This window comes from Pelophylax lessonae (genome assembly GCF_965119305.1).
Source record: "Pelophylax lessonae genome assembly, chromosome: 5".
NCBI classification, from domain to species: Eukaryota; Metazoa; Chordata; class Amphibia; order Anura; family Ranidae; genus Pelophylax; species Pelophylax lessonae.
Window position 1 is genome coordinate 74,698,000 of NC_138772.1, and position 27,162 is coordinate 74,725,161.

General features: G+C 43.7%; 1 protein-coding gene across 1 annotated transcript; it reads right to left on the reverse strand.

The window, feature by feature from the left end:
- Positions 1 to 5,848: 5,848 nt before the first annotated feature.
- SPMAP1 (sperm microtubule associated protein 1) lies at positions 5,849 to 19,314 on the reverse strand. The gene is made up of 3 exons (XM_082257976.1): positions 19,065 to 19,314; positions 10,335 to 10,434; positions 5,849 to 6,388 (listed from the first exon to the last, which is right to left on the reverse strand). Exons 1-3 carry the CDS (start codon positions 19,242 to 19,244, stop codon positions 6,231 to 6,233), a joined length of 438 nt encoding a protein of 145 aa, XP_082114102.1. The 5' UTR covers positions 19,245 to 19,314; the 3' UTR covers positions 5,849 to 6,230.
- Positions 19,315 to 27,162: the final 7,848 nt, after the last annotated feature.

Consider the following 27,162-nt stretch of genomic DNA (forward strand, 5'->3'; position numbering starts at 1 on the left):
CAATGCAGGTCAGAGGGGACACTCTACTCGTTCTTCCGCTTATCACAGTGTCCCTGGGAAAGTCACATTTAATTAAACACACAGAGGAGAGGACAAGGTTTTTTCTGCCAGTGCCTATGCATGCACCACGGCCAGCGCAGCCTAATTTGATGCGTTTCTGTACAGACATATTGTGTGCACAAAGCCGACTTGACACCTTTCATTGAAATGTCAACGAGCTGACATTATCGCTGAGGATATTGGCATGTAAATGTAGAATCGGAGGGTTCTTACACCAATTTTACATGTCAATATAAAATCTCAGGGAACGCACACCTGGAATCCCTTGTAGCTCTACAATCTTATCCACATGGAGTATTTATTTCACTAATGAGCCTAAAGGATAACTAAACCCAAGAATAAAAATTTAATGTATTGCAGTCTATAGTCCTGAAATGTGATGGCTGCATTTGTTTTCTTTTGTTTTCAAGCTAAGAAAATTTTCAGCAAATAAAGAAAATATCTCTTGACCTTGCGAGGAATGTTGTGTGCTTGTCACTCCCTGTAAGCTGCATATCTCCCTTCCTAGCTATCTTCTGTAAAGTACTTATTGCTAGTTTTTTTTTTTTTTTTGTTATCTTTTACAATATTATTTTTTATTTTTTTACAATTTTATTTTAGGAGCCCGTTGGGGAGCTTTGGTAAAATGAACAGACCCCTGATGTCCCACATTTGAGACAGAGAAAGGGACTGGGGACAAAGCTTCTCTAGTCCTTCTCTGCAACCCCAACTGCACTGGACAGTGAATGTGTCAAGGTCTTAGGCTGGCCATACATGTTCAACTTTTGTTGTACAATTTTCTGTTAGATCTACCACAAACCACATAATGTGAGGTCAAAGCTAAACAACACATTCACTTGTATCTAATTAGGCAGGCCTTCGTACTACATACTTGAAGGTAAATTTCAAGAAAACTGGACAGAAAATTGTAAGAAAATTGTATCATGTATGGCCAGCCTTACCTTTGAAGAGAGAAGAACTCACTGCTCAAGGTGGTGTAATTGCCTGATGACTCACACATGCCCCGGCTCGCCTCCGTGGAAACTTGATAAAGGAAAAGGAATTGGCAGCACTCCAGGTTGAGTCAAAATCCAGATTTATTGACTGGACATCCAAATATGACAATCGTGACAAAGTAGACGCGTTTCACACACTGACTGTGTGCTTAATCATTGATTTATAAGAGGCAGCAGATTGCTGCCTCTTATAAACTCTTGATTGCATCATCATTTGCCTGCTGCTCAGGTGTCGCACAGTGATGATGTTGCTCACCTGACTATATCTATCACCTGATGGGTTGCAGTCCTTGCCCTTGTGCTCCAAGGTGCATCACTGCTTGCAGGCTTCTAGGCTCCGTGTATGACCTGGCTTGGCTGACGACTCTCCTGGCTCTCGACCCCACATTGGCAGATGGCCTGGCATTGGCAGACTACCTGCTTCTGGACTTGACCCCGGTTTGGATGACTACCCACTTCTGGACTTGACCCTGGCTTCTTCCTGGCCTCGCTTCCTCACTCTTGCTGGGTGTATATTGTTGTTTTCTTCAATATACTGCTTTATTTTACCTGTATTCCCATGTGGTCTGGTTTCCTGGCACCCTGACAGAATGAATGGGAAGTGCTCTGTGCTGAGAGGCTTCCTGTTCATTCACAGACTGAAGCCTAGTAAACATAGTTTACTAGGCTTCAGTTAAGAATGAACACAGGAGTGATCAGTAGAGATCACTCACTGTGCTCTTTCAGAAAAGGAAGGGCCAGTAAATGAAATATTTACTGGCTCCTTCCCCTGCTTTCCATCTTGAAACATCCCCCGCATGCAGCCGGCGCGAGAGATTCGGGGGGAAGTCTGCAGTGCCAGGAAGAAGAAGGAATCGGCAACGAATGGGGTGATTAGAGTGTGCACGCCTATGCTTACTGCCCTGCCTCCATGTATTGGAAATGAGGAGCAATGAACATGTGTGTAGTCCATATAAGAGCAACAGCTTAGGGCAGGGTTGTTAAACCAGGGTTCCTCCAGATGTTGGCAGGGGTTTCTTGAGTAAGAGATTTCTGCTTCACTAACAACAATGATCTTTTTAGTTATCTGAAAGGGGGATTCTTCCTAATGACCAAAAATGTAGGAAGCTTTCTTCCCACTGACCATCACAATAATGTACTGTGGGCTGTAAATATATTAATTATTAGCAGGGTTCCCCATTTCAAGGGTTCCTTCATGTTACAAAGGTTGACCTAGGGCAGTGATGGCGAACCTTGGCACCCTAGATGTTTTGGAACTACATTTCCCATGATTTTCAATTACACTGCAGGGTGCATGAGCATCATGGGAAATGTAGTTCCAAAACATCTGGGGTGTCAAGGTTCACCATCACTGATCTAGGGTGACAACCATGGCTCCCCCCCCCCCCCCCCCATAGATACAGTGGATGAGTGAGCATAGCCACCCAGGAACAGAAAGTGTGTTCTTTACAGGATCACCAGGTGAAAATGGAGCAAAATAAGCTTAAAAAAAGGAAAATTAATGCAGCCACCAGACCAAGGGCCAGTAAGCTGCAATATATTAAATACCAAGTTTTGGGTTTAGATACACTTTTAAGCGGATATTTACCCTCCCCATCCACTTACCGTCATTTCACTCCTACCCCCGCCCCCCCTCCCCTCCTCTCATTGGCCATTTTATTTTTCAGGGTACCTTCCTTGTACTTCTTGGATTCTCTTCTAGGCGAGAATGATATATTCAGTCCTAAGCCTGCTGCTGATTCAGAGGTAGGCAACAAAAGCCTTATAAAACACTATTTGCTCGAACAGGAAAAAAGTCTTTCCTGATTCCCAAAAATCAGTCCTATATTTCCTGGATCAGCATTCTACGTTTACATTTTGTGCATTTATAAACACATCCAGACATTTTTTTTAAATAATCATTTCTGTTCTGTTAGGTCAAGTCTGTTCCACATGTTCACAGCTCCTACTATACAAATCCTTTCCGCATGCTGAGGTTAAACCTCTTTTCCTGTGTAAAATAATGCTAGCAGCAAAGCATAGTAATTGTAGTCAAACAAAACCCATTTCATACAAGTGCTGGCTCAGAAAACTTGCTTGATTGCTCTGGGTTCCAGCAGTTGTTGGTGGTGGACCGTGGATCAGGCACTATTTTATGAATAAGAGACGCGGTATCACCTTCTTTTTTTTTTTTTTACCAGTTTACATGAATATAAACAATGAATTGAAGACCAAAGAATAAAAAATTGCTAGGAGGTCAGCTTTTAGCAGGAGAGACAAGAGAATATCTGCTGCTACAAAAAAAAAAAAAAAACAATTCTCCTGATTTTTCTCGCAATTTTATATTTTCCGTGTACATCATATAACGCATGCAAACCAGAATGAGTGATGGTGGAGATGGCAGCTGCAAGGGAACAAAGAATACATCGCACAATGCTGGAGAGTTGTAAGGTTAAAGGGTAACTCTACTTTTATGGGGAAAAAATAGCAAACAAAGAAAAAATAATATAGCGTATACAATTGCGACACAAGTCATATTGCAATTGAATGTTATTAAAAATTACCTTTCCTGTTCAATCTGCAGCGGCTGTAATTTTCTAGAAATGCAATGCAATATGGCGGGCATCACAGTGGTGTAGTGGTTAGCACTTTCACCTAGCAGCAAGTGTCGCTGGTTCGAATCCCAACCACGACACTACCTGCCTGGAGTTTGCATGTTCTCCCTGTGCCTGCGTGGGTTTCCTCCGGGTACTCCGGTTTCCTCCCACACTCCAAAGACATGCTGGTAGGTTAATATAAATCCTGTATAAAAAAAAAAATAAAAAAAAATTGGCCCTACTGTGTATGTATGTGAGTTAGGGACCTTAGATTGTAAGCTCCTTGAGGGCAGGGACTGATGTGAATGTGCAATGTATATGTAAAGCGCTGCGTAAATTGACAGCGCTATATAAGTGCCTGAAATAAATAAATAAAAATAAAAATGTATACTGACCGCACCCCAGAAACCTCATTTCGTGCTTCTGTGATTGGCTCACCAATTTTCCCAGAAGTCTGCACTAAGATAAAAGTCAGATTTCTGGCATCCCCTGCAACAAAAATTTATTTTTGGTGAGATTCTTTCAAAAGGAACACGTCTAAAGGGATGCAGGCCCAGGATATTTCTGCATTAGTGCTTTGCAGCCTCACAGCTGATTGATAATTATGAAACCACTCCCATTAGACCCACTTGGCACAGAGGAGCAAACAGGGATTTCTTCAGAATAACAAAAGGTAGGTGCAGTGCTTTGCGAAAGTATTCGTCTCCCTTGAACTTTTCAACCTTTTGCCACATTTCAGGCTTCAAAACATAGATATATAAAACTGTAATTTTTTGTGAAGAATCAACAACAAGTGGGACACAATCATGAAGTGGAAGGAAATTTATTGGATATTTCAAACTTTTTTAACAAATAAAAAACTGAAAAATTGGGCGTGGTGCTTTCACTGTATTTGCACCGGAGAGCTGTAAGAGTGGCTGTGAGAGGCGAAATGGTGAGAACATTGAACGGTAAAGGGCTACTGGGAAACTGAGAGCCAGAGAAGAGCCCTGTCCATCACCCAGGAAACAGAGGAAGCTGTAATAGACTGCTGTGAAGCCTGGGAGAGGACATAGCCAACCTGGAGAAGCAAGGGCTTGTGGGAGATATAGTCCCCAGAAAGACTGAACCTGGTGCTGCAGAGTGGTGTGGAAGTACAAATCCTAGCAAGACCAGGGATCTGCAGAGGAGAAAAAAGGCAGAAAGTTCCTAGGCTCAAGACAGTTGTATTGAGGACACTGTGGGTTACACATTGAAGAAGGCTGTCTATGGGATAAATCACAACAATTCTGGTAATGCAGAGAGGCTCTACTACTGACATCAACAGGTCTGTGGGAACCTCATCATTGAGTCCAGGAACACCGCCTGCTTTGTTGGAATGCCTTCACTGAGTTGTGTCACTAAGCATGGACGGAGAGCTGGAGGGAGCAAGTTCCCAACTTACATGATGGTCAAAGGCCATACCCACAACCTTCTGCCAACTGTTGAAGGGGAGAGTACTACTGGTTTGGGACACAGTTTGCGCACTTATGCCTGATTTTGTGTGACTAACATAAGTTGAGCGCTCCAACACCACAACTTGGGCCCCAACTTACACTTTGGTCAGTGGGAGGGAGTTGGACAAAGGCTAATGGACCTCTGACGCGTTGCATTACCCTGTAGGTTAGGATCCCCCTTAGTATAGTGCTTTGATCGGCTTGTTCTTTTTTTGAGTTATGAGTTATATTGCACCTGCCATCGTATGCCCTATTATAGTGTTGACTGTGTTTTTCCAATTGTTTCAGTTATTAATTTACTGTGTGTTGCAACACTAAATATTCACCCTTTGTCTTTGGTGTGTCAGGGAATGTGGTGCTGCCCAGAGAGTCATTGGCACTGGGAAGAGGGGACTCCAGATACGGGGGGGGGGGGGGAGTAAGCGCTACACAAGTTTTCCTTTGTTCATCTTCTTTGCACTGGGGGAGGGGTCATTGAATTATTAATTTGCAGAAAGATTTGTTTTATGCTTCCAGTTCAGCTCACAAGAAATGACAAGGAAACAGCATTACTAGCAAGAGCAACAGCCATTTTCTGTACTTGCTGAAATTGTTCTTAGCTTAAAAAAAAAAAAAAAAAAAAACTAATGCAGTCATCACATTTATGCACTGTTAAGCTGTGTTACATTTTTTGTTCTTGGGTTTAATTATTTTTTAACAGATGTCTTTGTATCATTGGTTGCTGTATAATTTTTTGCTGGGCAATGCAAAATACTTTTTTTTTTTTTCCTGAATGTAAATGTTTGGCTGGAGATACAAAAAAGAAGGTACAGACTAGCCTTGTGCCACAAGGGAAATATATTTCATAGCAAATATCTTTTAATGAGTGCCAGTGAACATAACAGAATAGAAATCCAGTGGCAGAGGGTCGCTGTTCTATTGAAACACATGGGTGTGGGCTCACACAAAAACGTTACACAAAATTACTCTTGTACGGACAAATACGTTAATGTTGACAATTTCACGACATTAGAAAAAGCATAGCACTGTCTGTTCTACCAACATAAAGAAAAGGCGTTACACTCATCAAATTTACAAAATGTTGCTCACATGCTTGTTGCAAAGACAGACCATTATCTCTTTATTTAGTAAATAGCTGACTTGGTGACAATCCCGAATGCTGAGGGCATTCTGCGCAGGGACGGGGTGTTTCTTCTGTACCCATAGAGTCCATTGTAGCCGATTACAGGTTTGACGGACGACAAGAACTGACCATGACCGCTGGTGTGTTCTGCTGAGTGACCTGGGACATGACAGGAATATTGATGAGGCGGTGGGCCATACGGAGGATCACAAGCCCCACATATGATCACACCAACAGATGTCAATGTAGAAAAGTCAATGATAAAAATACGATTCATTAAATCTGATCCCCAGGCAGATATAAAAGGTACACATTAAAATAGCTCTGTAATTATTAATCATCGAATGTATTTTTGGAAATGCTACCGGAACAGTGGCGGCTGGTGCTCCATGGGCTAGGGGGGGCGGCAGATGGACCACACCAGCTCCAGCCCACACACTATGTCACCCCCCCCCCCCCACATCGCTGGCTCACTCACCCTGGACTGACGTGGAGGGCAGGAGGCGGAGGTTTCCCCTGTGTCTCCTCCCTCCTCCTTGGCCAATAGCATGGCTTCTCCTTTTGACCAATCGGGAAACAGGACTTAGGACTCACTTCCGGATTGGCTGGGAGGGGAATCAGTGTGATAATAATATTGTCGCACAACTGGGTGGGCTCAGGGCGCAGTGCTCTGCGCCCCGAGCCCACCCTTCTTAAAGCCTATTAGAGCCTCTGGCTCTAATCATGCGCTTCAAAAAAAAAAAAAAAACCCCATTGGAATCCATGCATCCGGCACCCTGCATGTAGATTAGGGGGCCGGATGCATGCATGGGGGTGCGGCACCTCTGCGCCCCCAATGGACGGGCCGCCACTGTACCTGAATGTGATTTGGTATTAGCCTCTTGCAGTTCACTGTACAGCAGAGTTCAGCGAGGGGGAGAAAGAAGCAGCACAAGGAGTCATTCAGAGGTATTGCACTGAAAGGAAGCTGATTGGAGGAGAATGCAGAGTAACAGAAACATGAGCTCAGCTGCAGGTGGCGCTCAAACCATAGCGGCACTGCAGAGGGAGAGGAAGTCAAGAGGAACCTGGTTTCTCTATGGTTTCCTGGGTCACTGGATCAACTATCTGATTGGATGCTGGCACCCCATGTAACTCTGGAAGCCATCTTGGGTCAGGCAGAGTCTATTTAAGACCCTGGCTCCTGGTCTTGGCACACATTATACATGTAGGTAGTGTAGGGACAGGCCACACACCTATCAGGGACATTGGTAAACATTAGGGAGAGGTTCCTGAGAAGTAGGGACAGTGCAGGGACATGCAGTTCTTGCTGGAAGCCTCCCAACTTGGGTATGGACCGGACAGGCCGCATTCCACCCCTCGAGACTGATGCTGTCACAACAACACCTGAGACCTAATGCTACCATTCATCGCTGTAATCCTATGAGTGCACCAGGAGGAGTTGTTTTATGCCGGGCTTTTTCGTGCATTGCTGAACTGTAATTTCAATACATTTCTGTTTTCTATAACTGGACTTTAAGTGTTTACTGTGGCTGCATCTCCCCACATTCTGCTCTCGAGTCACAATGTGGGGGGGGGGGGGGGACCAGAAAGTGAAAGTGCAGAGGAGAAAGGCCTGGTTCCCTACTCCTCCAAACACAGTTGTGCCCAAGTGGCAGAGCTTTGTACAATTTAGGATTTATGGCAAAAAGATAAACTTTATGGCAGGTAAAAGAGGTCTTTTGTGTATATATATTTTATTTGCGTATTGCTTGGAGTTCAGCTTTAAAGAAAAACAGGTCTTCCATTTCTGATGTCTTCTAAAAATGCTAGTTGCCTGGCTCTCTCTGGTTTAAATAGTTTTGGAGTCCCTGACCTGGTACAAGTATGTAGTAAGCGATGTCAGAGAGAGGTCATTGCTCATGTTTGTTCTAGGCCAGTGGACTTGGAAAATACTGAAACCATTGGATTAGTATGAAAGGGGATTAGTAGTAGAGAGGGCAATAGAAAATAATTCAAATATATAACTAGGAGCACAAGTTTATAAAAACAGTTTTAATAAATTGTCACTATTTCTTTTTATACATTGAGTTCACATTGGAATTTCAGACACGCCTCACCTCTTTGCTTTTCTCTTTCCAGTGCATGCCTTGCAATTGCTGGGAGCCAGAGACAGGCTCTACAAAGCAAAGCAGCCATCTTCCTGCTAGTTGTGGTGTCAGAGGACTATGCACCAAAAAGAGGGGTGCTCTGCCCAACACTGCAGCCAGTGTTCTAGGACTCCTAAAAAGATGGGACAATGTACTACATGTGCTCTGTTCCATAGGGAAATGGGAAATCAATAATGTTAAAAAAATAATAATAATAGTGATTAAGTTATGTAAATGTTGGAAAGCAATAAAGCTTCACAGACTTGACAACTCTTCACGCTATCCACAAGTGAAAAAAGCTGTTTTGGCTATACATACGCTTTAAGGGTAGGTTAAGATTTGAATCTAAAACTGGCACTCTGAATATTTATTTGCGTTCGGATCGCTTTATTTTCAGAGGCGATTGAGAGACAGTGAGGAGGCGATGTGATGCCTCCTTGCCGGCTTTTTTAACCTGATTTTTGCTAAACAAACGTGCTGCAAGAGCATGCATTGCACAGAGTTACAGGGAATTTGCCGAGCTTCCCCATTCCCCGCAATGGATCACAGGAAGGATGGTCGGCACTCGGGATAGCATCCAAAATAATCTTCCTTTATTGGAAACACATGTACAATCACTGTTTTGGTCATGTGACCTTTTAGTGCACTATTTAAATGTGGGGTATGGTTAAGTCATGACAGCCGAAACACGTTGGTTGTTTTACAGAAACTGTACATGCTTTTTCAATAAAGGAAGATTATTTTTGGATGCAATCCTGAGTGCCAACCATCCTTCCTGTGGTCCATGTGTTATAAAGGTGTCAGCAGCCTCAGAGTCTGAGCACCGGGGGGAGCTGTTATGCATAAAGGTGGAAGCAACCATGTACCTGTTTCCACCAAACTAAAGCCTCGTACACACGCAACGATTATCGGCCGTCCGATCGTCCGACTTTTGTCCAGAGTGGTGTTTTGTTGGTTGGAATGTGCCTAGACTGCACATGAATTTTCTCGGCCAACAAAAATCTACTTCAGAAGTGATGTCATGTGTTGGTTTACTTTCCGTGTGTTTTTTCTTCTCTGAGCATGCCCAGTCTTGCTCATCAGATTTTTGTCTACCGAAATCTGTACTGACTGACGGAAAATCGGCCGTTGTGGTGCCAACAAAAATTTTATAGCCTGCACACCAGATTTTTTTCGCCCGAAAAAGTCGGAGTCGGTTGTCGGAAGCATCATACTAACAAGCCGAAAATCGGCCGATCGGACGTTGGCTGAAAATTCCCGGCCAATAATCGATGCGTGTGTACGAGGCATAAACAAGGCCTGAGATGCCACATGCTGGAAGCTGAAGTCAGGCTTATGGTGGAAGCGTCATCTAACCCAACAAGGAGAGTATGAATTTGTTTGGGAAGGCTCAAGGACAGAAAGAGCTTAGGGTGGAAGGTAATAGTTTAGTGATGATATTAGGTAGAATATTAGGCTCCATAAATGTAGGAAAGTTCATCAGCCCCCCCCCCCCCCCATATAGTCCTACATAGACCAGTTCCTCTGGCAAACTCTAGACTGCCCACCTAAGCTTAACAAAATAGTCATGGAGCTTACAGATCTCTGAATACACTCTTCCTGCCCCATGTGGTAGGGGTTGGCCCCCAAGTGGCCAATCACCAGTGCTGTCACATCTGTGAAAGGAAAGTAAGTCACAAATTCCCCCATAATGCCAGGTATGTCACTTCACTTACCCAGCTACAGTATATGGAGTGCCAAGGGGAGTGTAAGGACTTTAGGTATAAAGAGCCTCTATTTAAGTGAACCAGTTTTGCCGTGCATGGTCACTCTTTGGGTGCTCTTCTCTATGACTTTTATTAAGAAGTCAAAGATTGGTCTTACCTCTACCCCAGCTCTCTACTGGTCAGCAAGACTGCCTATCACATTGATGGACCTATAAAGTGTTGCAGGAGGTGGGAAGGGTGTATTGCAGACTTCTTACTAGACCAACATACCTGACCCACTATTATTCCGGCTCAGTAGGTAGAAAGCAGCAGCACCTTTGTACTGGAATCGATCAGCCAGTTCCCCATAAGTTGATGTGCCTCCATGGGACTGTGAAGAAAGCATTTTCACATTAAACCCCAATGACAAGCGCACAGAAATGATAATTGCAAAATCTTCCTTATTCAAATGTACATAGTGAGTGATTAAACATCAATAACCCCAGAGTTCAGGGTCAGCACATTGACGTAGTCAAAGAACACTAGACATAGTCTTTTGAGATGGGAATCATTTGAAATCATACCTCTATCACCCATCCACTATCCCCACCTGGTCCTATTATCATTATTCCACACCTAAAAGTAATAAAAAACATCATACTTTCTTATCATGCATACTGAACCCATCAAATTCCCCTATGGCTCTCCTAAGAAAATGTCTGGAGTCAGGTGGGATGAGCTGGGTGGTCAAACAATGTGCACTAGTATCAATAAAAATAAAAAACTTTTAAAGTTAAAATGGAATAATGGCGTAATATCCTGTATATATTCATGTTTGTTTTAATTTTCCGAAGGCCAATAAAATTTCTTTACGTAACTATCGAAGTCTGCACTAATAGGTAGTAGAGCGACTTTCAAGGAATCAATATATTATATTTCTAACAGATATAGGGTAATGCAGCACCAAGATCTATAGCTCCAGTCATAGGCAAACAGCATTTATACATGGTCCTGGGCTGGATGAGTCTCTAACTCTATCCATAGTTTGCTTCCCACCAGTCTGCTTTCAAAGGAGACCAAGTACCGCTGATGCGTCAGAATCGGCAACCCGTCAGATTAGGTATCGAAAGTGACGTTCCGTCAGCTGTGCATGTGTTCCACCGCTACTAGGTTTGCTAATGTGACAGAACACCTGCAGTCAGAAGAAGGCGGCAGCGGACATCTTACTACACCCAGCTACGTCTTGAATTTTAGAGTAATTTTAGCAATAAAGTGAGCGGAAATAAATAAATAAAGTGAGCGGAAATAAATAAAGTAGATTGACATTTGTGATGCTGTTTTGATGTTACATTTGGAAACAAGCTGGATGCCAGCAGTAGGAAGGTGGCGGAGGTCATGTTGGTACACCCCGCACTGCTCAGCGCTAAACCTTTAAGATTTACAAAAAAAACATCCAAACAGCATCACAGATGTCAATATACTATATTTATTCTTATCCGCTCACTTTATTACATACATAGTTACATAGTTACTGAGGTTGAAAAAAGACATCAGTCCATCCAGTTCAACCTATGATGTGTGTGTGTGTGTGTTGCTACCAGTAATTCTAGCAGTGTATATTCTCACTTTATTCGGTAAATTACTGTGGAAATAAAGAAGTAGCTGAGGTTTTAATAAAAAAATTTTTACATACTACACTATAAGAGCTTATTTCCCTGTCCTGTTTGGTATGGCATGGCAATGCTTTATATTGGCAGTACCAGGTTTTCTTTGGAAACAGACTGGCAGGGACCGAGACTCATCCAGCCCAGGACCATGTATAAATACTGCTTTTTTTGACTGGGGCTTTAAATCTCTGTGCTGAATTTGTCCTTTATCTGTTAGGACAGGCATGTCCAACCTGCGGCCCGGGGGCCACATGCGGCCCAGAACCCCAGGCAATGCGGCCCACTGCCCCCTGCCAATTTTTTTTTTTTTGCTGGGGAGGAAGGAAGTCAGGTCGGGGGCACGGCCACAGCGGCTTCCAACTAACGGTAGGCAGAGGCTGCCTTGGATGGGGGGGGGGGGGGGGGAGGCGAGCATGTGCAGTGTTTCTGACTCTTACCACCATGACCACTTTAAATCACTGAAGTGGTCATGATGGTTAGAGTGTTTCTTTAATATCTCTCAGAAGAAGTAAACCTCTGTATACTGATTCCATTTCATTTCATCATCCTCTAGTTGTGTTAAATTAGTGCGGGGGGTGCAGCGGCGTGGGAAGGGCGTAACTATAGTATATATTTTATATGCGGCCCGAGAAAATTTCTCTACACTCAATGTGGCCCAGAGAAGCCAAAAGGTTGGACACCCATGTGTTAGGAGTTGGTATGTATTGCTGTGGATTGCCTCACTAATGAGACTTCAATAGTTACCTTCAGGTTATATAAGGACAATCTTTGCTGAACCATTGATAGTCACTTTGTTCCTTCTTTTTTTGTAAATCCTTTGTTTTATTTTCAAAAGTTGCCAACTTACAAAAGATGAGAATAGTTGTTCAGAACATACAGTAATTTCCAAATATTAGGAAGAGATCAATAACGATGTCAAGTACAATGCAGCAACATAGAGTGTTATTCAATGCATTATCATCGATTCTCATCCAAAAGCAGAATAGTACAAAACCAGGGGTGCAAAGGAAGAAAATTGTTCTTTCTTTTGTGATATTTTAGACCTATTTTAGCATTCTCATTAACAGCTTGTAATCCCGCCCCCGGCAACTCTTCGCTACCTTTAATTCTCTACTTCGTTCTCCACTACCCCCTCCCACCGACTCACTCACTGCCCAGGAGATTGCCTACCACTTCAAACAGAAGATTGATACAATTCGTAAGGAGATCATTGCTGTTCAGATACCTTCCATGCCTTATGCTTCATGCCAACAGGTGCGATCTTTACTTCCCTCATTCAACCCCACCACTACAGATGAGGTTGCTAAACTACTTGCTAACGTCCACTTAACCATCTGCCCTCTGGATCCTGTTACCTCGCAAATGCTACGTTCACCTTCTGGCCCTATTCTGTGCTTTCTTACCCACATCTTCAATCTCTCCCTCTCTTCTGGCATCTTCCCCAACTCTCCAAAACATGCACTAGTCAGCCCCATACTTAAAAAGCCTTCACTGGACCCAACCGATCTTAACAACCTACGTCCTATTTCCTTGCTCCACTTTTCATCCAAACTCCTCAAACGTCTAGTCTACAACCGACTGTGCGACCACCTTGCCGATAATAGCCTCCTTGATCCCCTTCAGTCTGGATTTCGGCCTCAACACTCCACTGAAACTGCTCTTCTAAAACTGACAAACGATCTACTGATGGCCAAAACCAATGGACACTATTCTGTACTCCTACTCCTGGATCTTTCTGCTGCCTTTGATACAGTTGACCATCCCCTCCTCCTCAAAAAACTCCATGCCTTTGGTCTCCATGACTGTACTCTTCACTGGTTATTTTACTACTTATCCAACCACACCTTTAGCGTTATGTACAATTCTACTTCCTCCTCTCATCTTCCCTTCTCTGTTGGGGTCCCACAAAGCTCTGTTCTTGGACCCCTCCTATTTTCAATCTACACCTCCTCTGTGGGTCAGTTGATAGCCTCCCACGGCTTCCAATACCTTCTCTACGCTGACGATACCCAAATCTATTTATCCACCCCTCAGCTCTCTCCCTCAATCTCCTCACGTATCACTAATTTACTATCAGATATATCAGTCTGGATGTCACACCAATTTTTCCTCCACCACGTGCCCCTTCCCCTCATCTCTCTGTCAATATTGATGGCATTACTATCAGCCCATCCCCGCATGCCAAGGTCTTAGGTGTTGTCCTGGACTCTGAACTCTCCTTCAAGCCCCACATCCAATCGCTGTCCAAATCTTGCCACTTCAGCCTCCGCAACATCTCCAAAATACGCCCCTTTCTAACCAAAGACACAACAAAGCTCCTAGTTCACTCCCTGGTCATCTCGCACCTCGACTACTGCAATTCCCTTCTCATTGGCTTACCTCTACACAGGCTATTCCCCCTTCAATCCATCATGAATGCTGCCGCCAGACTCATCCACCTTACCAATCGCTCAGTGTCCGCTGCTCCTCTCTGTCAAGCCCTCCATTGGCTTCCGCTGACCCAACAAATTAAATTCAAAATACTAACAACATCTTACAAAGCCATCCACAGTTTAGCCCTCAGCTACATCACTAGCCTCGTCTCAAAATACCAACCTAATCGCTCTATTCGTTCCTCTCAAAACCTCCTGCTCTTTAGCTCCCTCATCACCTCCTCCCATACTCGCCTCCTGGACTTTTCCAGAGCCTCTCTAATCCTATGGAACTCCTTACCCCAATCTGTCCGATTATCTCCTACTCTATTAGCTTTTAGGCGATCTCTGAAAACCCTCCTTTTCAGCGAAGCCTATCCTACCCACACCTAACAAATGTACCTCCATTTTCTCCATCAGCCCATCCCCTACGGTTATTGCCTTTTGTTTCACTTGACCCTCCCTTCTAGATTGTAGAGCAGGGCCCTCTAAATCCTACTGCATTGCATTGTATTGTAACTGTATTGTCTTCCCTCACATTGTAAAGCACTGCGCAAATTGTTGGCACTATATAAATCCTGTATAATAATAATAATAATAATAATATTTGAGTTTAGTTCTATTTTATGTGTTCCATTACTTTTTTTATGACGGATGCACATATTTTTATTTTTTTTTATAGTTGAGTAATTTGCATTATCCATCACTTTATCATCATTTTACTTTTAGGCGCTGCATTTACACTAATACAATTTCTTTGTTGCAGAGGTAATGTTTTTGAAGCTTATATTTCTCCTTTTTCTCCTAGTTATTGAATTTACTCTCTGTGCAGGACTTTTACCTTTTGTTTATGGTAGTGTTTAGGTACATTTATATAAAAAAACCCATGCTAGGTGAAACTAAACCTAAAACAATATCACCATTGCTGCTGTTCATAAACAATAACTGCTAAATCACAAACCACAGCGCAAAACAGTGCCAATAGGAAAAATGACATATAAAAGAACAAGTGACAAGTGAAACTTCATACAAATTTCCAATTCAAGCAAGTGACAAGTGAAAGTCTGTAAAAGTTTACAATATATGATCCAAGAAAGTGCTGAAGAGCCACAAAATTTCTAAATAATCATTCAGTGAACTGTGCTCTTCACTCTCTTGTGCTTGAACTTTCCAGATATTGTGGACCCCTTAGCAATATTGTGTAGCACTACTCCCATGGGAGCTGCTGGTTACGGATTCCCCTGGGTTACCCATAGCAACAACTTGACAATATAGCATTTTCAAAGTGCTTGGCTCAGTCAGAAAACTAGGGGTTTTGGTTTTTGTTGTTTTATTTGAGAACTTGGATAGGAGAAGGGATGAGTGGGAAACTCCAACTGAATAAACTATGCACAATTATTAGGACTGCTGAATATAACTGAATGCGGCAAGGCCGCTGCTTCACCTTGATACTGCAGTGAAGTAGTATTAGATGAGCTGCACTGTACTGTACTGTAGATCACTCTTCAGGGCCCTACTTGGTATCGCCTTTGTCCCTATTCTTCAGGGTTTTCTACACAGCACCCCCTTACTGTAACTCTCTGTGAGCTGACCCCTTGATCCTCTGACTTCACTGGAGTGGTCGCCCTTCCTTGGCTGACCCTTTGGCAAGTCCCCTGGTACTCACGGACACTGTTTTTCACGGAAGACTCTGCCAGCAGCTCCACCGTCAGATTCACTGGATCCTCTGCAGCTCAACTCCACACCTGGTTCACTAGGCCGACTGCAGTGACCACTATCCTCATACAGCAGGAGAGACCAGCCGTCAGCCTCCTCCTGGGACTCTGCTTCCCGCCAAAGACGCCCTGTCACATGTCCCCCTGGCTTTATGAGCAATTCCAGAATGCACTGCAAGAGTGCCCGCCCACTGGGACTCCCACAAAAGCTAATGTGTCACTGGCTTGGTTTCCTCCACTGTCCAACAAGTTCCCTCATTGGATGCAGTGGGGACACTCCTTCAGACCCAGTGAATCACACCTGGAGACATGCAACAGGCAACCTAACAGATCAGGCTCCCCTGATAAGCAGAAGGAGCAATAGATGCTTTTACCTAGCACCTGTCTAGGAGGGTGCTACAATTGTATTTGGGTCAATCAGGCAATATCCTTACCCTCCATTTGTCTCTCATTTTGGTCTGATCTATATAGTTGTATATAAAATGCACTCTTTATCTTTCAGTGTTTCCCAGTGATAAACCTTTCATCCAATTTCTACATTTCTGGATTTCTAAATGACAAAAGCCTGTATAAAGTCAAAGTAGTGGTAAAAAAAAAGCACTAATAATTTTTCTGTATTAATCTTTTTAAGGGGGCGTGGCAGGGGGTGTGTCCTATGCATACATACGCTTTCTAATAGGTGTTCCCATCTCAAAAAGTTGGGGAGTATGCTGATGGCAGTTTAACCACTTCTGGACTGCCCACCGTGTATTTACGTCGGTACTTTGATGTTAAATACCGGGGTTATGTTATGGCAGCAGATAGCGGTCCTCTTTCCCATAAAAGTGGTCCCAGCGGAGGATTTGCTGTGGGATCACTTTTATGGGCGGCGGGAGAGTTGCCTACCCCCCTCCTGCCGCTTTCAGGTAATTTTCCCTGCTTACCTGAGCTGTCGTAGCGGGGAAATGATCCAGTCCATTGCAGTCCCAGGCAGGAAGTCGAGTGAGGGCAAGATGGCCCCCTCTCGGCTCTATGGCCTTGGAGGACCGGAGCGACGTCATACGTCACTTCCGCCCAATTGACTAAAAAGGGCTCTTTTTTTTTTTTTGCTTTTAAGGGTAGATGTGGGATCTGAGGTCTTTTTGACCCCAGATCTCACATTAAAGAGGACCTGTCCTGCTTATTTATATTACAAGGGATGTTTACATTCCTTGTAATAGGAATAAAAGTGATTAAATTTTGTTTTTTAGGGACGCTAAAAATAAAAAATAAAAGGTAAAACAAATAAGAAAAAAAAAATTGAAAGCGTCCCTGTTCCTTTCGAGCTTGTGCGCAGAAGCGGATGCATACGCAAGTCTCACCCACATATGTAAACGGTGTTCAAACCACACATGTGAGGTATCACCATGATCGTTAGAGCGAGAGAAATAATTCTAGCTCTAGACTTCCTCTGCAACTCTAAACAGATAACCTGTAGAAATTTATAAAACGTCTCCTATGGACATTTTTAAGTACCAATGTTTGTCGCCATTCCACGAGCGTGTGCAATTTTAAGGCATGACATGTTGTGTATCAATTTACTCGGCGAAACATTATCTTTCACCACATTATAGAAAAAAATTGGGCTAACTTTACTGTTTTCTTATTTTTTTATTCAAAAAATTGTGTTTTTTCCCAACAAAATGCGTTTATAAGACCGCTGCGCAAATATGGTGTGACAAAGTATTGCAACAATCTCAATTTTATTCTCTAGGGTCTCTGCTAAAAAAATATATATGTATAATGTTTGGGGGTTCTAAGTAATTTTCAAGCAAAAAATACTGATTTTAACTTGTAAACAAGTGTCAGAAATAGGCCTGGTTCTTAAGTGGTTAATCAGACCAGTTTTTAGGGTTCGTTCACACTAGCTTTGCTTTGTTCTCTGAAGAGCGATACATGTTTGTATTGTTCTTCAGAAAGCATTTGACAGATGGTGAGGAGGTGCTGTATTGCCTCCTCACTGCCTGCTTTAATGCCTTGATCCCTGCACTAGCACACCACAACTTCAAGCATTGCACGCGATTGAAGGGTGCTTGCAGAGTGGCCCTGTTCACTTAAATGGGCCACGCTTGGCGGGTGCTATGCCTGCCAGAAATGACAGGAGGCATATTTCCTCCCGCAGCTGCAAAGCATCACAGCCAGGGCCGGATAAGGGGTGGGCAGGAGGGACGGCTGCCCTGGATGCAATAGTTTATTGCAGGGATAGGGGCGCCCTGACCCTAACCTTAAAGCGGAGTTCCGGGCACAGAATCGTTTTTTTTATTTCAATCTCCCCCTAACAATCACCCTTACACCTCTATACATCCGCTAATCCTGTTTGTTACGGTGAAATAATCTGTTTGCAAGAATAAAATCTTACTTTATATAATTTCTGATGTGCGCCGCCATCTTTGCTGTGGATTGCCGAGTCCGTTGTGGGGAAAGGACTTCCCTTCTTCCTGAGTCGAGTGGGCGTAGGCCTGTGAGTACAGCGCGAAATCTCGCGCATGCCCAGTACTATGCGATCCGCATAGTACTGGTTTCCATAGGGACGGCAATGTTAGAGGAAGTTGCCGCCCCTATAAAGCCTCCCCCCGCCTCCCGGAAGCTGGGATCCGCCTAACATCGCGTCATTTCCTGTTTGGAAATAGCGCGATGAGACGAGCGGTCGGCCGCCCACGTGACTGCACAGTGCATCCTGGGAGCGCCGAGTAAGAGCTCCCAGGACGCATTGCGGGACCGGAAGTGACGGGGAGAGCCGCGGCTCTGAAGGGAGGAAGTCGATGGAAAGGTGAGTATATAATGCTCTATAAAAAGGTAAGGGAAGAAAAAAAAAACATGGGAATATCCAATTCTGCCTCAGCGAAGGGTTAGGAAGACCATGCAATAAATTGTAGAAAAACGATTCTGTGCCCGGAACTCCGCTTTAAGGGAAGGGGGGGTGCAGTTTGCATCTTTGCCCTGGGCGCTGGATGACCTTGTCTCGGCACTGATCACAGCCATGGCATGTGTACACCCTTAGTCGCTGCCTCTGCAACTAAAAGGGGGAGCAGATGCAGAGAGGGCCCTAAAATCGCATCCCAACCGCAGGGTTTTACAAACCCTTAACCGCTAGCGTGAACAAACTCTTAGATATTACATGCCAGGGTAAAATAAAACGTGTTTATAGAGAGCTACAGGTCAGACCTCAAGCAGAAAGGAGGGATGGAGCAGATGGAAGCCTTTACTCACCTGCCCAGTTTTCTTCAGTAATGGTGGCACAGGCCTGGCCAGGAAATATCCGCGTACATGGTAGTCCTTCTGGGAATTGTACGGCGGGATAACAGAGCCAAGTTTCGGTAAGGAGACGCTATAGTCTTTGGAAATCCTTTCAACAGCCACACAATCCAAGACAAACCTCTTCTCCCTCATCTGGATTTCTGCAAGAGAAGGAGAAGGGGCGAATCGACTCAAATGCCAGGATGTGACCCTCCTGGGAGATGGAGCCCTCCTGGGAGATGGAGCCCTCCTGGGAGATGGAGCCCTCCTGGGAGATGGAGCCCGCTCAGCCATTGGCACAGCTTGGAATGTGAAGTGTGAAGAGATCTGCAGGTCTACCTGCCTCCTGCTCAATTCACATTGGAATGCAGAGCGCAGATGAGGAGGGGTTGCTAGGAACACACAGAAACAAAAGTACAGGAGGATCAACAATGACCCTTCATTCATTATTAGCTTCCCGAGCAACACTCACATACACAAAGTCCGACACCTCCCTACCGGCCAGGCAGCTGGCAACTTCACCACTACCCTTTGTAATAATAATAATTGCCACTTCCTTATGACCAGAAATAATTGTAATATTAGTGATAGAGGTAGACCTAAACCAAGTCATAGGTTATGGGATTTTCTTTCCTGCAAAATCGCTCGATTCCCCAAACAACACAGCAGAGCTATTGTGTTCTCCCAGCAGGGGGAGGGGGGTTGGTTTTAGGGGCACTGGGAGCGGTCCCTGCTGGGAGAACACTCAGTGATTATTGCTAGCGGCTGGCAATAATCGCATGACAAATCAGACATGCTGGTACAATCAGCCTGCCCATACATGGTTGGAATCTCAGCCAGTCCCTGCTGAACGGGCTGAGATTCAAACTGACTTTGAAGTGCAACTTTGCTGCAAGTTTGCATTGGTGTGACTTGTGCGACTTGGATGTGACTTGCTGTCCCTCTGCAAAGTCAGACTTACTGTTGGATGTAAAAGATTCAGGTAGGATTTTCATGTAACTGTTGAGGGTTAACATTGAAGTCTTTGACCCTCAAGTTGCATGAATGTCAGACCAAAGTAGTGCATGAACTACTTTAAAGTCGCTATTACTTTAGGTCGCACATATATGAATGGTTATATATATATATATATATATATATATATATATATATATATATATATATATCGAAGAGTGCCGTGAGACCGCGCCCCTGGAAGACGTCTGTTTATCTGTTTATGACGAAACGTACGTCGGGCGGTGCTTGCGGTCACGCATGCCCATATGGAGGAGACACGGCGGCCATCTTTTGGGTGGTTCACTGCGGAAGCAAAGCGGAACATGCTGGAAGGGACATGACTGAGATGCTCGTTTTATCCTGCCTCGTGTAAGTGTTCTTAATCCATAATTGTTTTGAAATAAATTTAACGGTCTGCGCATATTGATATGATTATATGTCTGGATACTGCTGGATGTGAGGAGGATCGCCTTGGGCTCTATTTAAGTTTCGGGCACTTTGGATCTCTGTTATGGGGATCATCTCCATCCGGTAAGAGGCAGTGTGAACAGGGTGTCTGGTGGTGGTTTCCCGGATTCACAGTTTGATCTATCTGGCAGCTTGGGACATTTGAGGCTCCGTTCACATCTAGGCGTTTTGGGGCGTTTTTGGGGAGTTTTTCTGCTCTAGGATCAGCTCTCAAAACGCCCAACAAGACAAATCCTATTCATTTCAATGGCCCCTGTTCACATCTGAGCGTTTTGACGCTGTAAGCAAAACGCCCAATGCTCAAAAAAGTACATGAGCTTCTTTTTTGGGCAGATTACAGGCGTTTTCCATTGGTTTCTATTCAATCTAAAAACGCCTGCACAAAAAACGCCTGTAAAAACGCCTGTAAATCGCGGTAAAAATCGCGATAAAATCGCAGTAAAAACGCGCGAAAACGCTACGCTCAGGTGTGAATGTAGCCTTACAGACTTTTTTCATTCAGTCACTCTGAGATGTTTTTAGGAGAAGCGCTACATTGTTTACCATTTTTTACTTTTAATATGCTACTATTCCAGATTCTGTGTGGCTGCTTTCCAATTGTTATTATTTATATTACGTTTTTTTTCAATCATTAGCTAGCGCAGCAATATAGCCTTACATATATGAATGATTATCATTGGAAAACATGGGGTTCAACTTGTCATGCAACTTTGATGTCCAAAGTCGTATGACAGGTCGCACAAGTGTGAATGGGGTTTTAATGATTCAGAGAAGAAACTAAGGCTCCATTCACACTTGTACAATTCCAAAGTCATGCGACTTTGGAGTGCAACTTTGAAGCAACTTTGGATGGGTATGATTTGGTGTGGCTATTTGTTCCCTCCTCAAAGTCGAACCCACTATTGCATGTAAAACATTCAGGTACGACTTTTAAGCAACTTTTGAGGGTTAACATCAAAGTCTATGGCCCTCAAGACGCATGAAAGTCAGACCAAAGTAGTGTAAGAACTACTTTAAAGCCACTGCAACTTTAAGTCGCGCATATATGAATGGTTATCATTGGAAAACATGGGGTATGTATGACTTGTCATGCAACTTTAAAGTCTAAAGTCACCTGACAATTCAAACAAGTGTGAATGGGGTTTTAATGACACAGAGAAGAGACCAAGGCTCCATTCACACTTGCAGGACTCCAAAAGTCCTGCGACTTTGGAGTGCAACTTTGAATGGGTGCGACTTGGATGTGACTTGTCGTCCCTCTGCAAAGTCAGACCCACTGTTGCATGTAAAACATTCAAGTACAACTTTCAACAATTTTTGAGGGTTACCATTAAAGTTTATGGCCCCTAAGATGCATGAAAGTCAGACCAAAGTAGTGCATAAATTACTTTGAAGTCACTGCGACTTTAAGTCACACATATATGACTTGTCATGCGACTCTGATGTCCAAAGTCGCATGACAAGTCGTACAAGTGTAAATGGGGTGTAACACACCTCCCTCCCCCAAAAACAGTACCATCTCAATTAGTCAATTTACACTGTCTAGCATTATTACTATTATTATAATAGAGGATTTATATAGCGCCAACAATTTGTGTAGCACAATTCAATACAGGAGGAATCAGAGGGTCCTAACAGTAATATAAAGACTGTATTGGGCTTTCTTATTATCAAATGGAGTGATTTCAGCAAAATTTTGTCAAAACAGAAACTTTAAGTTTCACTCACTGGGCTACTTTTATAGGGGGTAGAAGGGGGGGGGGGTGTATTAAGTGTAGCTTAGGTTATTTTATTTAGGGTCCATTTTATTTAGGGTCCATTTACTTCCATGTGCTAGGGGAACACACATGTGCTACGGTGGTATTCAATTTGAATGGCATCGCAACATACTAAGGTAACACACATGCATTGCAGCGTGCTACAACACATAATGGTGCATTGTGGTGAATTGCGTTAAAAATGTTCTGGCATGTAATATTTCTGAGATGTTCGTCTGCATTGGCAGCCCATTGATTTCAAAGGACTCCCTTAATGCAACACTCCCTAACATGCAACTAAACCCAGGGCCCTGCATTCACTATATCTGGTCTCCCACAGTACACAGAACATGGAAATGCAATTATTTTAATAAATATAAACTGCTAAATACCTTTTTTCATTAGCAGTACATAACAGTCTTGTGACTTCTATCAGTGTCTGGTTAAAGCTTGTAGGAGGGGTTTTCATTCTCCTCTGACTCTCCTATGAGTTTGCAGGACCCCTGACCCTCTGTTTGGACAGTGATCATTGGCCCTGTGCTGATCACATGCACCCTGCCAAGAAAAAAAAAAAAAAAAACTCTTCAGCAAGACACAGTAAACTGAGCATGTGCAAAGTGACTCCAAGGCTCTGTTCTATTGGGAGGTGGATCAGGGACAGTGGAAGAAGGGGAGCATCAGAGAAGACAGAATAAAACAGCCTTTTTTACACAATGCAGAGGATTAACCCCTTAGGTTCCACAGTGGGTATAACAAGCATGCTTTACTGCATATACAGACTGATTTTACTGTTGTGGGTTTAGTAACACTTTTAGTGTGTTTTCCCACTGCCAAATGTAAATATGATCCGAGCGTTTTTGTATTTGTGTTTTTTCTTTCCTTTTTGTGTCTTTGATCAGTATTAGTGCTTTCCAGTTTTTCATTTGACTTTTTCTCCTCTTATTTCTGTGAAAAAGGTATGTTAACCACTTTACCACCGGAGGATTTTGCTGTCTTCCGTCCAGGCCACTTTTTGCGATTCGGCGCTGTGCGACTTCAACTGACAATTGCGCGGTCGTGCGACGCCGTACCCAAACGAAATTTATGTCCTTTTTTTTCCCACAAACAGAGCTTTCTCTTTGGTGGTATTTGATCACCTGTGCGATTTTTACTTTTTGCGCTATAAACAAAAAAAGAGCGTTTATTTTGAAAAAATAACAATATTTTTAACATTTTTTTTATATGAAATTCCCCCCAAAAAAGATGTAAAAACCAATTTTTTTAAAAATTTTTGGCCAATTTGTTTTCTGCTACCTATGTTTGGTAAAAAAAATCGCAATAAGCGTATTTTGATTGGTTTGCGCAAAAGTTATTGCGTTTACTAACAAAGGGAAAGATTTCTGTCATTTTTGGTGTTTTTTTTTTAACGCGTAATGGCGGCGATCTGCGATTTTTTTTGCGGGACTGCGACATTGCGGCGGACAGATCGGACCCTTGACTGACATTTTTGACACTTTTGGGGGTACCAGTGACATTACTGCAGTAATCAGTGCTATATATATGCACTGTTACTGTAAAAATGACACTGGCAGGGAAGGGGTTAATTTTATTGGAGAGGGAGGGGTTAATGTATGCCTGGTGCTTACTGACGTGTAGGGGGGGAGGTGACTGAGTGAGTCATGGACAGATTGGATGTCCAGCTATGCTGAACAGTCCGATCTGTCACTCCCTGTAAACACAGCGGGCGGATCTCCAGACTCGATCCCCGACGATCGGGTAAGAGCAGCGGCGATCGCCGCTGCTCCTCCCCTGGCCCGACTCCCGCTGTGAATGAAAACAGTGGGAGCGAGCCTCCGGCGGCGCGCAAGAAGGGGGAGTGTCTGACGACGTAGTACTACGTCGTCAGACGATAACGAGCCACTCTGCCGCAGTAATATTACTGTGAGCGGTCTTAAAGTGGTTAATGTGACTAATCTCACAAATTCTATGTAATGGTGAATTGGTGCGCTAAACAAAATGTGTAAGACAACAAATGTTGAATTTACACTACATATAGAATGTGTGAAATGTGACAAAAATGCTGTACAAATATCAAAATAAACAATTCAAAACAACTGAAGTGACCAGATGTTCAAAACTGTGATTCCCAACAAAATCAAAGTCCATCGGGTGATAACAAGAAGATTGAAGTCTCTTGATATATGTATACTTGAGATATTCAGAAGTGATAAAGGATCCCACCACCAGCTGACAATCCTGCTTACCAGATAAATAGAATTTCTAGGCATTAATTCTATGCATTGGCATGCACGGTTCACCCTGGTGTGACACACAATAGAGCCTCTTGCCAGATGCCTTTATTAACTTGCGTGTCTCAGGTGATTCTCCTGGTTGGATTGGATAATGGTGTTGATATCCTCCTGAGTGTTCCCCAGTCTATCAGATTATACACTCTTCTAATAATATATCTCAGCTTGTGGCTCCAGTACATACCATGTAATGAAACAAATGAACCGCCCGTAGTGCATTATCCTTAGTTTATTAAAAAAGCATAGGTAAATGTACTTACAGGAAACTGGTCTTGGTGTTGGCATATATGTGTGGAGCCTGTCGGTATCCTGTGTCCGGCTTCAGCACGGACGCCTCGGATAACGTGGGTGGCGGCGTGACACGCCTCCTCTCCAACGCGTTTCCTCTGAAAATACTTCTGCTGGGAGAGGAAGCCTCCTATCTGTAACGTTCATGCGTTTTTGTTTGTGGATGGATTTACAGCTGCAGAATTATTACACTCAGTAGCCTTGTAGAGAATCTGTTGAACAACATATCCAACTCTCAGGACTTCATCACCGTGTACAGCCTGTTATATACTATATATATTAATAGATGTATAAATGGAGGGACAGAGTATATGGATATATAGATGAGAGACAGGCTATTGTATGGTGAGCGCTAGAAGTAGTATAGGAGAGTTGCAGGTGATGGTAAGCAGATAGGTTCTGATGTCAAGTATAGTGCAGATGGTAAGAGGACACAGATGGAGTATACTTTAGACAGAGTAACCTAGTGCAAGGATAGTTCAAGGTAGTCCCAAGAGCTAACAGTCTTATGCAGATGATAGTGAATAGATAGATACAGATAGTCTTGGTAATTGCAGTAGATGACAGTAGGAGATTGGTTAGTAAGAATCCCCTGCGGGGTACTTATCACTTAGATAGGTTAGGAATAACAGTGTCCATTGGAGAGGGGTGATCCCGTAGCGGGATACGGATCACCAGCGAGGTTTCCGGCTTTAGTTCAGCAAGGAAGGTATGTCAGCAGCTCCGACTTCTCAGGCGTAGGTGCGATGAACATGTGGGTTTGAACGAGCGATGAGTGAGAGCAAACCGGCGATTGAAATAGCCGCTCATAGCGGCGCTCGGCAGTGATGTCATCCGGTCTTAAAGGTGTATGCGTCCTTTGTTATACAAGATGGGACGCAAAGAGAGGAGAAATATAGGAACAAGGGTACCATAGGTACCGGAACATTACACTATCCCAGCAGAAGTCTTTGAATTGTTTATTTTGATATTTGTACAGAATTTTTGTCACATTTCTCACATTCTATATGTAGTGTAAATTCAACATTTGTTGTCTTACACATTTGTTTAGCGCACCAATTCACCATTACATATCATTTTGCTAGGCACAGCTTCTTGGTTGCAGCTTTACACGTTATTAAAGCGGAGTTCCGGGCACAGAAATGATTTTTTTGATGAACATACCCCCGGGACAGTCAGGGCTAGCACATTCCACAATGGCTAGCCTCTGATCTGTCCCGGTTCGCACTTACCTTTTAGAAGAAATACTTACTTAGAAAATTTCTTCCACAGCGTTTCCATCTCTGTTGTGGGCAGCTGAAGCCGGCGCAGTCCTCTTCTGTGTCTTCTTCCGCGTCTTCGTGTCCCAGAATGCACTGCACCGGCCCCTCTCGTCACTTCCGGTGCGGCGCCGCATTCCTAAACAGCTTCTGGGCATGCCCAGAAGCTGTTTAGCAGGGGAATGCGGCGTCGCCCGTAAATGACGAGCGGGGCCGGTGCCGTCGCATTGATTCCTGGGAGCGATGACGTTTAGCTCCCAGGAATCATCGCGAGGCAGGAAGTGACGGGGTGAGCCGCGGCTCCGAGGGAGGAAGCAGTCAGAGGTGAGTATTTACGATCTTCAATAAAAAGGTGAGTAAACAAAAAAAATAAAAATAACTATCCAATTCCTTTTCAGGTGAGCTCTACCTAGCGGAGGGGCACAAAAAAAAATAGTTTTTGTGCCCGGAACTCCGCTTTAATTATCAGCGCACTTTCACATATTTTTAATCTCCCAAATTCTGCCAAAACTTTTTTGGGAGATGAAACCTCTCAACTTCGCTCATCCTGCTGAGCGATAGATAAAAGATTTATTTGTAATATAAAGATTCTGTGGAAATAATTACAAATGAGAGAATAGATTTCAGACAAGTAAGGTCGGTCTCATAGATTTGCAGACTAGCACAGTGATTTTTACATCACTGCTAAGCAAGAAGTAAAGCCTTGATTTGTAAGGAGCAGATATTCCTTCTCCCATATCCAGGAAAGGCTCAACGATGGAATAATTGCAAGGTGTGCAGTCAATATATGTGCATCACAATTATGTATTTAGCTATTTGCCTGGAGTCTTGCATAAAGCGGTAGTAAACTGCTGGAAAAAAAAAACCTGCAAGACAATAGCTTAACCAGTTTCGGACCGCCCAACGCATATATATTACGGCAGGCAGGCCCTCCTGCGCGAACCGACGTAGCCCTACGTCAGTCACCCGCCGGAAGCTAGGGCGCGCTACCGCCCCCCACTGGGCAGCGGGGACT

What these genes read in the sequence shown, in the direction of transcription:
- SPMAP1 (XM_082257976.1), bottom strand. Translation starts at nt 19,244, where the DNA reads ATGAGGGAGAAGAGGTTTGTCTTGGATTGTGTGGCTGTTGAAAGGATT. An exon ending in TACTGAAGAAAACTGGGCAG is followed by an intron (nt 10,435 to 19,064) that starts GTGAGTAAAGGC and finishes CTTTCTTCACAG; the next exon opens with TCCCATGGAGGCACATCAAC. An exon ending in CCGGAATAATAGTGGGTCAG is followed by an intron (nt 6,389 to 10,334) that starts GTATGTTGGTCT and finishes GTCATGTCCCAG; the next exon opens with GTCACTCAGCAGAACACACC.